This window comes from Macadamia integrifolia, chromosome 13, assembly GCF_013358625.1.
Source record: "Macadamia integrifolia cultivar HAES 741 chromosome 13, SCU_Mint_v3, whole genome shotgun sequence".
Classification (NCBI taxonomy): domain Eukaryota; kingdom Viridiplantae; phylum Streptophyta; class Magnoliopsida; order Proteales; family Proteaceae; genus Macadamia; species Macadamia integrifolia.
This window is the reverse complement of record NC_056569.1, coordinates 7,842,193-7,857,037: the sequence shown is the minus strand read 5'-3', so window position 1 is coordinate 7,857,037 and position 14,845 is coordinate 7,842,193. Positions and strand designations below refer to the sequence as shown.

At 37.6% G+C, this 14,845-nt stretch overlaps 1 protein-coding gene across 2 annotated transcripts; it reads left to right on the top strand.

Moving 5' to 3' along the window:
- Positions 1-5,756: 5,756 nt before the first annotated feature.
- Positions 5,757-14,040, top strand: LOC122059919 (E3 ubiquitin-protein ligase WAV3-like). Of its 2 annotated transcripts, XR_006134153.1 has the most exons (3): positions 5,757-6,173; positions 11,642-13,712; positions 13,805-14,040. XR_006134153.1 is itself a non-coding variant. In XM_042622992.1 (2 exons), exons 1-2 carry the CDS (start codon positions 5,982-5,984, stop codon positions 13,622-13,624), a joined length of 2,175 nt encoding a protein of 724 aa, XP_042478926.1. In that variant the 5' UTR covers positions 5,757-5,981; the 3' UTR covers positions 13,625-14,040. The 2 variants fall into 2 exon arrangements, 1 of the variants encoding a protein (XP_042478926.1); XM_042622992.1 differs by having other exon boundaries at positions 11,642-14,040.
- Positions 14,041-14,845: the final 805 nt, after the last annotated feature.

Sequence of the window (14,845 nt, the reverse complement as noted above, 5' to 3'; positions counted from 1 at the left end):
GTCTATCTATCTCTCCTCCAATAGGGGACGGTGATACCATTTTACTGTGGGGGAAGAGAGAGAGATACATCTGCAACAAAAAAACATTATCCCTAGGTTTTAAGTTTAACAGAAGTTCTTTGTATCATGATAATAAAATTGAGAGAGAGAGTTGAAAAAAAAAATGGTGGAATTTAAGGGCCCGTTTGATAACGTTTCTGCCGTTTCTTGTTTCAAGAAACGGCAGAAACATAAATTTCCATTTCTAGAAACAGAAATGGAATTGAAGGTGTTTGATAAGTCATGTTTTTAGAAGTTGATGGTAACCAGTGAAAGAATTGCCACAAGTCGTTTCCAGAAAAGGCGAAACCAGTTGAACTTATTTCGTCTAGGTCGTTTCTTGAACCATAAATAAGTAAAATTTTCTATTTCTATATCTAAAAATAAGTGAAACGAAACAGTTTTATCAAACGCTTTTTGCTCCGTTTCTGCTGTTTTTGGAAACAGAAATGACAGAAACGCATTTCTTGAAACGTTATCAAACGGGCCCTAAGTGTTTCAAAGTTTCAGAATCTCTCTTTGTTTCCGTCTTTCTACCTTGTTGCAATTGTAGTGTTGTTAATGAGCCGAGCAACACAAGCAGGCGAACCTCTTTTAGTCATACATTGATTCGAAACAAGTATAAAGACTAGCTTATAAGTGTTCATATGTACTTTAAGAGATAAGGGTTCCAAAAGGCTTCTCTCTCTCTCTCTTAACATTCAACATATCCATACTTAAAGTAATTAAATTTGGATTGGATTCAAATTGGTTCTTGGGATTTATTTTGGATGTTGCGCTAGTTCTTAACATGAAGATCCTCCCTCAAATAATAATTATAAAAACACATAAAAGGGGTAAGTTGTGCTATACTGGTATACTCAAAATTAATGTCAAGTCAGAGGAAATGCTGATTCTATCATTAAAATTCAAATTTATATGATGGTTAGAGTACGATTTCTTTTGTACATGTGTTTTTTTTTTTAAACCAAAGTGTCAGGGCTTGCTTACGCGCACTCATAGTGGCATCATTGAGAACCCTCTCCAATATTTTATAGTTGCATTTGATTAGATTATTTTAAAGTTTAGCAACCGAATTACACAATTTCATGATATGTATTACATGAACCAACAATTTTTAGTTTCCTTAAAGTAAATGATCTTCAATTTGGAAATCCGGACTCTGATTTATTTAACTAAGATTATGCATTAAAAAGTAATGACTTGGTACTTGGTAGTATTCAACATTGGAGAAAGGAAATATGTGCTGCCCTTTTGTAGATTCTAATATACTAAATGGTGAGTTCAAACTAACTTTCTCTTTCCTATTCTCATCTCGTGGACCCTAAATTCTATATGAATAATTCCATTCTCTATACTCTTATTAATATAGCGTGCAAATTCCTTCTTACAATAGGATCATGAAAACCCTCCCACCTCTACATTTTATCTATGATTTCCTTTTAAAAGGGAAATTCTTTGATATTTCATTATTATGACAGTGCGTTCAAGCCCAAGAGGCATAAACTTTTGGCTTCCATATGATAACGTATTGAAACCCAATTGTCCACTTGATACCCATCAATAAGAAGAAGAATCATCCTTGGATTATCCAAATTCTGGGTATTCTTAGAGGTAATAACTCTTTAATTTGACTTCTAAAAAATATATATATATTTAATTGAATATATTTCAAAGTTAATTATTAACTAGATAATTAATTAGGAGGGGGTTTCCTAAAAGGAAGCATAGCTCTTGCACTACTACGGGAAGTATCAATAGCAGTGGGATTTTCGTTTTTTATGAGGAAAGTTATTTTTTCCCTCCTTGTGTCTGGGTGTAGAGGCCACGATGCTTTCTAGGCTTATTTTTTTTCTAATAAATTAGTAGAAAAAATAAAGTTACCTGGTCACGTGGCAATTGCACCAAACACAAGGGTGTACGAAACTACGGCTCCACCCCCTATGAAATAATTAAAAAAAAAAAAACCTATTCGAGTTGATGTCCCTTTGTGCTCTTTCATTGACATCCACACTGGTGTTGGGGTCATACAACCAAACAACAATCTCTTACTCTTAATTGATTAATGGGAGAAAAAACTCTACCCGATAATGTTGTGTACAACTAAATACATGGGGAAGTGGAGTTGGGGCATGAGTGTCTTTTCACAGCTTAGTTCCTCTTCCTCCTGTCTCCAAGCATACACAACGCTATTGAGTAGCTTTTTTTTTTCTTTACTCAGTTAATTTGAGAGGGACCACTTTCCCACCAATAAGGGTTGGCAAACCAAAATGTCAAATAAAGGGTTTAATGAGGAGAAAAGGTATGGGGTTCATCAAAGGATGAGGAATGTGTGCAGATTTCGACACACAATGGCGTTGTGACAATCTTTTTTCCTCAATTTCATTATGAAATGTAATGCAACTTGCTTTGATTTGAATATCAGAAGACTAAAATGAAATATTAAAATATGGTACTATGTTCGGTAAAGGAAAGTGTATGAAGCATTCTAACATAGCCACTTTTTTTCTGGTCATGTGGCAATTGTTGTTAATGTGAAAACTTCGTAAACATGTTGTTTACATCATTATTTTATGATAGATTAATTTTTAGGTTAAATTGACATTTTTTTTAGTATAATATAAAATATTTTTAAAATTATGACAAAGTCAATTATGTCTAAATTTGAAAAGTACAAATAATTTTTCTATCCTTTAACTCATACAATGCTAGAGTCGCCAAGTCATCAGATCAATTGATAGAAGAATGTTTTGTTTTTTTGGTAGAAGATAGAAGAATGTTATATAAACTATAATTTCAAAAATCAAAATCGAAATTGGCCTTGTCCCCTTAGAATGGTTTCTTTACCCAAGCATCATGCAGCATAATAGTGTTTTTTTTTCGCCAAAATAAAACACGCATGAGAGGTCGTAGGGATACTTTTCCAATAGAGGAAAACTAATTAATCAAATCCGTCGTCTTATGTCTAATTTGACAATGATTATAAAACTCGATAGTATAAATATATGGTTTTAAAGAATCATTCCCTCGTGGAGATCCTTTTGTCACGAGAACTCTTAAAGCCTACTTCCATCCAATTTTGACGTAGTGTTCTTCTCACCTTGGAAGCATATATATATATATATATAAAATATTGTGAGGATGTTACATATGAGAATGACCAAATTAAACCTTTATTGGATAGTTAAGTATGAATATGACTAAATGAAATTTGAGTATGAAAAAGAAGAAGAAGCAGAAGAAGAAGAAGAAGAAGAAGATTTAGTCTTAAGAAGAAATTTTCTCTTCACCGTAGGACATCTTTCTCCCTCCTATTGTATCAAATCGTTTTTTTACCTCTAGAGTGGTATCCAACTGGCGATAAAAGGCAATATGTGAAGAGAAACTTGATCATTGTCCTCATAGCCTAAAATATGCACCTAAGGCATCGTTTGATAACGTTTCTGCTGTTTTTGTGTCTAGAAACAGCAGAAATGACTTTTCACGTTTTCGGAAACAAAAAACAAATTTTTTAATGTTTGATAAATCTGTTTCTCGAAATATTTTTTACAGACATAATGCCACTAAAATATCCAATAGTATCATCGAATGTCCAAAAGGGAAAGAGAGTTCGATTGCCTTTTTTTGGGTTTAAATAATTGAGAGATTTATTAGGCACAACATCATTTTTTTCTTTCAAATTTGTTTTTAGAAACATTTCGTCAAAGTCGTTTCTAGAATTATAAATAGGCTTAAATTTTTATTTATGGTTTTAGAAACGGGTGAAACATAACAACTTTATCAAATACTTTTTAAGCTGTTTCTTCATTTCTGGGAACAAGAAAACACAGAAACAGTAAAAACAGAATTTATCAAACGGTGCCCTAGCACATCATCAAAAAAAAAAAAAAAGTTTAAAATGTTTTTTGTTAATTATGAGAAGCTGACAGGTTGGGCCGTAGGGGTAATCAATTTGCGGTTGAATAGGATGAAAGTGGTCGAAAATTGGACCGACCAAATGAATTTGCCAGCATATCCGTCTCATGTTTAAAAGTCAAAATCCATCACAACCATCAACTCAATATCCCAGGCCGACCACTGTCTCAAGGATCGATCCAAACTCTTTCAGAGCAGCTGATTTGAGAGTTTTGGGGACCAATTCCAATTGATTCTGATTTGATTTAAATCGAAATTGATACGGACTGATTGGACTCTTAGTGCCGAGAAAAATCATTGAAGCTGATATATAAAGTGAAGAGAGACAAGAGTGCAAATTTTATTTTGTATTATCTGGCATAGTTCACAGTGATACTTTCTTCTATTCTAAGTTCTAACTACTATCTCCTAACTCATGTGAGTTCCACATGGATGATTTCGATTTTGAATTAATAGACCATTGATTCTAAACCGTTTAGAACAATACAAACGGATAAACCATCAATCGTATAACAAAAAAGTAACAATAAAATGAACTGGTAATAAAACGTACAACTGAAACTGAATTCAACGTGTTGGAAAAAAAAAAAACTGAATGCCAACCATTAGTTTGGGAACATGGTTATAAAAAATAGAACAGAATGATATTAGTTATGATCGATTCACGATCTTGACTTTTTTTATCACATTCTACATGTATGGTCTATGGGTAACATAGTAAAACATAAATAAAAAAATAAGATAGATCTATCCGATATGGTATGATCCAGATTACAACAAAATGGTATCAAAATGAATTTGGCTTTGACCAATGTCATGACCGTTCATGTGTATTTAGAACCTTGTTTGGGAACTCGAAATCGATTAATAATTGATTCGACTTTGGCATATGTTAATTGACGTGAATTTTTACTAACAAAATTAACACAAATTGTATCATTTAACTGAAATTGAATCACTTAACACCCCATTATATTTTATTTTGGAAGAAATAATATCAATACACAAGGTCAATGGGAGAATAAATGAAAGCATCTTTAATGCACGAGGTGTGAGGGCAACATGATCTATTTGTATCCACCTATGATTGGGCGGATAAAAATCGTCTGTTTTTCTAATCCCTGTTTTTCTTGTGTTTTGCTAGTTGCAGAAGATGACACGTGTCATCAACGGTCAAGATTAATTCAGTTGGGTGAGGATTATTACATTCAATTTGGTTTTTAACTCAATCTTAGTCGTTCACTTAAAGTAATGCCACATGTCGTCTTCTGAAAGTAGCAAAACAAGAAAAACATGAATGAAGAAAAACAGACGATTTTTTTCCTGATTGGACATGGACAACACTTATTGCAAGATTCTTTCTCCCATTTTGTTGGTTGAATAGAAAAAGAGATGTTGATTGGGTCTTGTGCAGGTGTAGAGGCCACGCTTCCCATCGTTGAATACCGACCACATTTGGTACATAACCCTTTGATTCTTTCCTAACTATCAGATCAAAATATAGGACCCACTATTTGAAGAGTGATTATTTCTAAACGTTTCACTCTTTCTTAGCCGTCAGATCAGAATTAGGTGGCAGCAACATTAATTAGATAAATCTTAATTTCCTAGCCGTCAGATCAAGAATTTTTTGTGCCACAATCCTCGAATCCTCAACCGCCCACCCGTTTGGATTTACTCTCTTTAGAGTTTGGAAAGTTCTCTTTTGTCGCACTTTTTTTCGATACTATTTCAAGCCCACGTTGGAAAATAAAAATTAAATTAATAATCAATTAATAAATAAAGAGAGAAATTAAGAGAGAGAGAGAGAGACCGAAAGGCAAATCCTTTCTTTTTTCGTTTTACGCTTTGGCTTCCTTCCTTCCTCCCCCACTCCATTCCTCTCCCAGTTATCTCTTCAAATCCATTTTAATCCATATCGCCATGTGCGAATCAAACCCTAACACCATCACCCTCTCTGCAAATCTCTCGAAACCCTAATCCGACACAAACTTCATTTTTTTTTTCCTTTTCTAGGTATTTTAGCTATGTCGAACACATGGAACAAGCTGAAGAAATCTCTGTCTCTGAAGTTCTCTCCTCAGTCTTCTTCTTTGTCGCTTGAAGCTGCTCGTTCTTCCGACATTTCCGAGAAGGATATCCGAGCTTCGGCGCCGACTTCATCTTCTTCCGGTCTAAGGCTTTCAAGAGCGAGTAGCTTGAGCGTCAGATCTTCCAAGGTCGGTTACTCGTATACCAACTTTTTTTTGTTCTCTTTTCTTCACATGATTTCCAGTTTTTTAGAATGAAATCTGGTTTTCGCGTTTCAGATTTGGCTTCTTTCTTATTAATCTTTAAAATCAAATCAAGTTTTTGTTCCTGTTCGAAATTTTTGGGATCTTGTTTTCTTGTGGCGATTGTTTTCCGGCCGGCGACGATGTGGCAAAATGTTAAAATGTGCCAGCTGTGCTTTTTTGTCCGCCAATCTCACTCTTAATTTTACCGAAAAGCCCTGTGTATACTTAGAAATGACATAACCTAACCCAGATAGAAAGGTTTTATATCCGTACGGCGTGGGACCCAATGGGAACTTTGTGAATTGGGAATCTCGACTTCTCAACCGTAGTGGGTATCTACGCGCGCGTTTTGGATCAACAAAGCCATCGTGTCAGGGGCAATTTGGTAAATTGGAGATTCGTATATTTTTGAAAGTCTAGTTATTGACAATTAAATGTCCTTCTAAATTACTGATACGCCCTTTAATTGTCTTGAAGCCTGATTTGGAGGGATTGAGATCGGATTCTGTCTTTGATTAAAAAAAATGTTGTTTCTGTGATCAAAGATATAAATTATTTGGTCAATTGGGAACGCTTTTAGTTGTTGGAATCGTCAGAAACTGCCCTTAAAATATGGTAATCCAAGGAATTGATTATTTGGTCAAAATGTTTGTAGTGGTTGGAACAGTCAAAAAATGCCCTTAAATGTGGTGATTTAGAATAAATTATGATATTTTGATAGCAACCCAGTCATTTTTTTTTTTTTTTTTTTTCTGTTTGGTTGGAAACAACCCAATCAAATGATGGATAGGTCCCAACCAATCAACAAATAATAATTATAATAAAAATAATAGTAATAAAAATATGATATTTTGGTCGGTGCGACCCCAAAGATCTCCTAGAGATTCAGCCTCGAGTTTGCTTGTTGATATTTTAGAGTAACGAAAATCTAGGACTATGGAAGAATGTACGGTAGTGAATGGTTGAATTTGAGTATGTAATTTGACAAGTGACTTATCCAGACTGACCTTTGCCATCCAACGGTCAAATTGCCACATAATTTTGACATCTGGAAAAAAATTTGTGAATCATCAAGGAAAGTTTGATGCGTGAAACACCCTTAGAGATGGATCTTTACATTGGAAGAACTAGGTTTACCAAGTAGATGGCTGACTTAGCAAATTTTGACAGAGACACTTGGATTCATGTCAAATTTCATGATATACTAGTCCATCTTAAAACTGTACGCCTATCATATAGTAAAAGGTTTTAAAACTCTGAATCGGCCAACCTTGGTCAAGAGACCTTTTTTTCAAAATTGGGTGAATCAGGATTGGGGTAGACTAATTCTAATTCAAGTCGAGCAGTTCATCTGATCTAATTCAAATGTTTAATGGCATGATCTCATGAGTTTATAAACTAATCTAGTTAGACCAGGAAATGGTGGTGTGCTGATGTTTATATTCTAACGGTTAGATGTTAGATCAAGGAACCATGTGGATTGGCCATCAGTCCAATTTCAGATCCAAACTCAACTGTGTGGTCCAATGTGTATTCAATATTTTCTCATTGTTTCATAAGCCATCTAGATATTGACTGAAATTATATATCATTAATTGTATTACATCATGCAATGCTTTTGAATTGAAACTTATCATGCGACAATGAGTTGAGGGTCATGTTGGTAACTTACCTGCAACATTTGGGTAATAGTTAGGCTGCCTTGTGGCTGATAAAGCATTCAATGAATCTTGTTTCTAGATTCTCTCTGGGTTGCTTACCTAGCAAAAGCACAGCCCATTTTAGGTCAATTTTGTGAATTAAAAATTTCAAACTAGACATAGTCAATTGATATGACCAAAATGCCATTTGATCGGTTATAAGAGGGAATCTAATTGGTGATTTGAAACTAGAAGATAAGTCATGAGTTTTGTGGTGTTGATTGATTTTAGTATCTACTGACTTACCTTCTCTTATTGTAAATAATTATTTTTTGAAACTATAAGACAAGTACATTAGATTTGTGGTGTTGTATGATTTGAATATTCATTGATTTCTTTCTATTATTGTAATATTATCAGTCCCTAAATATTGTATAGAAAAACTTTTCGGATAAATGATCCCATCCACTCCCCTCTTATCTAATTTAAGAGTGCACTTGAGGTCATTTCATGGGCTACGGATCTGTTGATAATTCTTTGGAGAAATCATATAATTAGGAATGTTTACAGAATAAATGACTATCTATGAAAGCATTGAAAAGCTCAATGGTAATCGCCTGTTATTGTTGATCAACGTAATGACAACCTCTGCATCCTTCTCTACTTGGATATTTTTCCTGTTTTACTTCCCATGCTAGTTGAAGTTCACCCAAAACAACCCTTGCTTTTTCTCCTTTTGAGCATCTCCTGCTGAGCATGTTGAATTGTTGACTTTCTACAATACAGAATTTGTTTAGAATTCCTTTTAGCAGTTCCTATCATGTTTTCTGTTGCCCTTCCAAAGAACCTCAACATGTATTAATTTTGTGACATTTCAGTTGAGGGGAGGTTAATGTGTCATAGCAGTTTTTGCTGAGACTGCGGATTCAGTTCCTTCCCTCTCAGCTTTAATTGACGCCATCTTCTGTTCTTTTTCTGTGCAAGCTTATTAGGGTAGAATAAGCTCCTATCCTCCATTCAGGTTTTTTTCTTTTTTGTGTGTGTGCAATCAATTTATTTCCAGCCTAAATATCTAGGATTTTAGAGAATGAGAATTGTTGATGTAGCCTACTGTGTTTAGTTTGGGTTTTGAAAAACCTGGCTACCAATAATTTGTTTGGGCTGCCATTTTGGACAGCTTAGGCAGCCTAACTGATTGGGCCATAAATTTGAGTTGATTTATAATAAGACATAGTTTTGAAGACTTGTTTTGTGTTTGTCTAATAAGGGAAAATTGATCTGTTTAAAACTGGGGATAAATTGTCCAAAAACAAAAAACAGCAGCTTCAACAATTGTCTCTTTTTTCTTCCCTATTTCTATGGCATATCTCCATGATATGAACTTTTTTCTAACAAATTTTGAATTAGTCTCTTACTATGTAAAGGTTTGAAAATCAATGCCTGCTTAGATGATGAAAAATGGTGTCTTACATTTTTTGATCCCACTGACTAATGCCACATGGAATAGAGAAAGATCTGCAGCAGAAGTCCTTCCATGGGTGTCTAGAATCCTGCTCCCTTATTTTATATCTATTTTTGTGCCACCTTTGAAGGTCAGGATGGGTTAGGGCACGGTTGGAGGCTTTCGGTTGCTTTTGCCTTGAGCAGTCCATGTTGCACCCCTATTGCATATTCATACTGCAGTTTGTTTATGTTCCATTATCATTCTTCTTTTGTTTGGAAACTAAAATTTCACCTTAGCGGTCAAATCATTACTTTGAGAAATCTTGTCAAGAGGCTGATGGTTTTAGAGCTCATTTTTTAAAAGAATTGCGTTGAACCATTAATTTAAGGGTAATTTACAGCGCCACACCCTGGACAATGCCAGTATTATAGGAACACCCCCTCGCTTTCACCAAATTAGACTCAGACCCCCTACCGTCAGTTTCAGTTAAGGAATATACCTTTTATGCTGATGTCAGCTATTATATTTTATTTGAAATACGAAAATGCCCTTACTAAATGTGAAGTCCCTAAAATGCCCATGTAATGAGTCTCATCCTCAAATCAATAGTTCCTATACCGTTCTCCCAAATCAAGCACCAGCGATCACGGCGGTGGGGCCAGCGGCATCGGTGACAGTGGCGATCAGCACAAACTCACAGCGGTGGTGGGCAGCGGCGTCAGTGAAAGCGGCGATCAGCACGAACTCACAGCGGTGGCGGGCAGCGGCATCGGTGACAGCAACGATCAGCACGAACTCACGGTGGTGACAACAGCAGCATCGGCAACGGAACTCTCTCTATGGTTCTTGATTCTACACTGGAGATTTGACGGCTGAGTTTTCCAAACCACCGCCGCTGACACCACTCCTCCACCACTCTCTATGGCATTGGGATTACCTGTAATAGCAGAGAGCAAATTGCTACAGTCAATATGCCCATCACATACAGAATGCATTATCTGAACACCCAGATCACTGTATAGAGCAGAAAATATATAAAAAATTATAATAAATTAAAAAAACCAGAATCAAGAGAGAATCAAGACAGCAATCACCGGTGGGGGCAGTGGCGTCGGCGACAGCAGTTCAGGAGATGCCGCTGTCGAACCTCCGATGTAGAGAGAGAGAGTTCTGTCGTCGATGCCACTGCCGTCACCACCATGAGTTCGTGCTGTTCGCCGCTGTCACCGATGCTGGGCGCCAAACCTTCTCCCTCACCTCCTGTTTCTCCACCGCCTTCGCCGCCACCTCTGCCTCCATGTTTGCACGGCCTTTGCCTCCATGTCCGCCACCGACAGATCCGACCTCATTGGACCTGAATCAGAGAGGTCGCAGAGAGGTAAAGGTTATGAAACAGTCATGGCCATGAATAGGAATGGGAGGAGGAAGATGAAACTGAGTCCGGTGAAATCCTTTATTTTGATCCAAATACCGGAGATGGAGACTTGCACGGGCACCATCAGAGGCAGCACCACTCGCCGTCGACGGAATGAGCACAACTTGCCGGCGACAGCAACTCGGGTACTCTGGATCTCGCCAAACTCACAGGTTGAGGTACGGAAAAGGAACGAGGGAGAGAGTGTGATAAGTGACAAGGGTGATTAAAGGGTATTTTTGGAATAGTATAATACTGGTGTTTTACTCATAAGGGAAAAATGGTCATTTCACAACATCACTTAACATAAACTGACGGCAAGGGGTCCAAGTCCAATTTGGTGAAAGAGAGGGGGTGTCCCTCTAATATTGGTATTCTCCAGGGGGTGGCATTGTAAATTACCCTTAATTTAATGTGTCAAAAATAAAATGTGTTTCAAAGATCCACTTGTTGATGAAAATATCTTGTGCAAAAATTTGAAGTGTGGATGAATGGGATTCCACCACATCTGCTTTTGAAAGTTTGTCTGTTCTATGCACTTCCTGTGATTATGAACAGGGAACGGGTTAAAATTTTTGACTTTTTATGCAGAATCAGTGCACTTTGTTTTTGGATTAAATATTCCAACATAAATTTAAACCCTATGGGAGTGTACATTTTTTTTTCAAGCTTGGTTCATTGTATAAAATGCTTGCATTGTCTAAGTTAACCAAGACCCAGCAAAATGTATGCCTGTCGAAAGATATTGTGTTATTAAGCTTTCCTTATAATGTTGCAGGAGGAAGTCATAGGTTTAGGATTACAATAATTGCTCTAACAGTAGTATGAAAAGCTTTCCTTATAATGTTTCAGGAGGAAGTTATAGGTTGATAATTGCTCTAACGGTAGTATGAAAAATTTCTTCTGGGTGCAGAAAACATGTGCTATATGCTTAGGGAGCATGAAACCAGGGCAAGGACACGCCATCTTCACAGCTGAGTGCTCCCATGCTTTCCACTTCAATTGCATTGTCTCTAGTGTGAAGCATGGAAACCAACTCTGCCCCATATGCCGCTCCAAGTGGAAAGACATTCCTTTCCAAGCCCCCACTGGTGTCATTGATTCTCAATTGAATGGCATTGGACGGGCTCGCGTTGCACCTTTGGACTCCCCACTTGATGAATTTCATGCTTCCCTCCATCGTCAACTTCCACAGCTGCCTGTTCCCTATACTGAACCCCAACACTTCTCTGATGATGAACCCCTACTAGATTCCACCATCCCAGACTCAACCTCTCCCTCTCTTTCAGCACACCCAGTTCCAGCTGTCAGGGTCTTTCCTGAGTTTCCTGCTGTGTCAGCTACAGAGAACCGTCATGCATTTGCTGTGCTTGTTGGTGTAAAGGCACCGGCCCTCCCTGATAACACCCGCCACCATGACTGCACACCTATTGACCTTGTAACAGTGCTTGATGTCAGTGGAAGCATGGCAGGTACAAAGCTTACGCTGCTCAAACGTGCAGTCCGCTTTGTTATACGGAACCTTGGACCTGCAGATCGCCTTGCTATAGTTGCCTTCTCGTCAACTGCCAGACGGATATTTCCACTTCGCCGAATGTCTGATACCGGCCGTGATCATGCTGTGATGGCGATAAATTCCCTTAGATCAACTGGAGGGACTAACATAGTTGAAGGGCTCAGGAAAGGAGTCCGGGTTCTTGAGGAACGGCGTGAGCGAAATCCAGTTGCAAGCATCATCGTCCTCTCTGATGGTAAGGATACCTACAATGTTAACAATCAAAACAATCGCCAAAACCCACATAACCAGCCTTCTCCAAATTCAAGACGGGTATTGGATTATCTAAGCCTCTTGCCATCTTCCATCTGTCCTAATAATAGTGCTTCCAGAGAAGAGGGACACACGGCACCTTTCCCAGTCCATACATTTGGCTTTGGCTTGGATCATGATGCTGCTGCCATGCATGCCATATCAGATGCATCAGGTGGCACGTTCTCCTTCATTCAAACTGCAAGCATAATACAAGATGCCTTCGCCAGATGTATTGGTGGCCTTCTGAGTGTTGTGGCTCAGGAACTGAGGCTCACAGTGAGCTCAATCTCTCCAGGGGTGTGCATTGGCTCAATACCTGCAGGAAAATACTCCAGTGAAATTTTAAACCAAGGCCAGCAAGGTCTAGTAGAAGTTGGGGATTTATATGCCGATGAAGAGAAAGATTTCCTAGTTCAAGTCTCAGTCCCTGTGTTCTCGGCTGAGGAATGTGGGGAAAGAGTACCAACTACACCATTGTTGTCTGTGGAGTGCTCTTACAAGGACCCACTATCACAGGAGATTGTCCAGGCTGAGAGCAAGATAGTGGAGATTCGTAGGCCTGGGGTTCTGTCACTAGAAGACAGCACAATGAGCTTGGAGGTTGACCGGCAACGGAATCGTTTGTGGGTAACAGAAGGCATCACAGAGGCTCAGGGTATGGCTGAGAAGGGAAATCTTGAGGGTGCACAATCCATTCTTGAAGCTAGGAGATCAGCCTTATTAGCTTCAGCATCAGCTCAAGCAGGAGATGGTCTGTGCAACTGGCTTGAATCAGAACTGAAGGAGATAAGGGATAGAATGGCAAGCCATGAGCTCTATGAGGAGACAGGACGGGCTTATGTGCTTTCAGGCTTGAGTTCACACTCATGGCAGAGGGCTACAACAAGGGGGGATTCAACAACACATACCATGGTGTTAAACAGAGAAGGTGAAAATCAGAACATGATTGGTGCAATGGGATATGAGACACCATCGATGGTGACCATGGTGATGAGATCTCAGACGATTAACAGTAGAACTGATTCCTCTGAACAGACCCATGGGTTAAACAGATCATGCAGCTTGATCATTCCAAATCGAGGATAGGAATTTGCCAGTCCCATCCACCCATTCACTACAGTAAGGGATTTTTTTTGTGGGGTGTAAATAGCAGAAATCTGCAAGTCATTTAATGGTTAGTGTCAGGTGGTAAAACAAACTTTAATAGCTTCTCAATTGCTAGTTATGTGGTTTCAAACTGATCTGATTTCTTATATCATGTAATAGACAGATTCATATTTATGCCACTGGAAAGGAGAACCAAGGCCAAGCAGAAAATTTTAGTAGTATGAAAATCTCTACAGCAAGGTTTTAGTAATCAGAATCAGATCGGGAGAATTGCATCTAATACAAGTCAGAATCGGTGGCATTGACTCGAATCCGTCGTGATTTATCAGATCCCCATTACAGCCGATTGTTTAAACCTTCTCTTGAATCAATGGTGAATTATATTTGATCTTTCATTTTTTTCCATTATTTACATTGAGATTTATGAGACTCAACTTAATTATTTCCTACAGTCATGGGGCTGTGGCTATGATTTCTATTAATTTGACCAGAAAATAACCTTATTACAAAGAAATCAGCTTGCGTCAAAAATCACTCAAAAAAAAAAAAAAAAAATCAAAGCTGAATACATAGCTAATTTACCAACCCTCTTATGGGATGGTAAACCTTCCTTTTTACTCTCTCTCTTGTTTCTTTTTTTTTTTTTTTTTGACAGATTAAAATCAAAGGATTGGATCTTGGTGAGATCACAGTAGAGTGTGTAAATCCCAGAACTGTCCTGTATACCAAACGGTCTCAAAATTAGGATCTGGTTTCATTATTATGAATAATGAGATGGTTTGCTTCAATTCCTTAAACGGTTCAGGACTTCAAAGTCTCAAACAAACACTCTGATAGATGTGTTTATTTGACACATGACCTTAGTTTTTCTTTGTAATTATGGCACAACCCTTGTATAAATATAACAAATAAATATTAATTAATCCTAAATAAGTAAATATGCATCTGAAACAGGTCCTACTTCCTAGTAGTTCGGATTCGAATTGATTTCTTATTGGTCTTTTTATTCTGGACCCGTTGGAAAAATAAGTATCCTGTCCTATTTAATGATCAATCCTAAAATTAGCTCCCGAAACCATCCCATTTAGTAATGCACCTGAGAGTAAAATGATACATTTTCAAGGGATAGTGTTATTTCGAAAAGTAGGGCACACTACACAATCTCACATTGCTTTATTAAAGACATCTATTATACAAAAT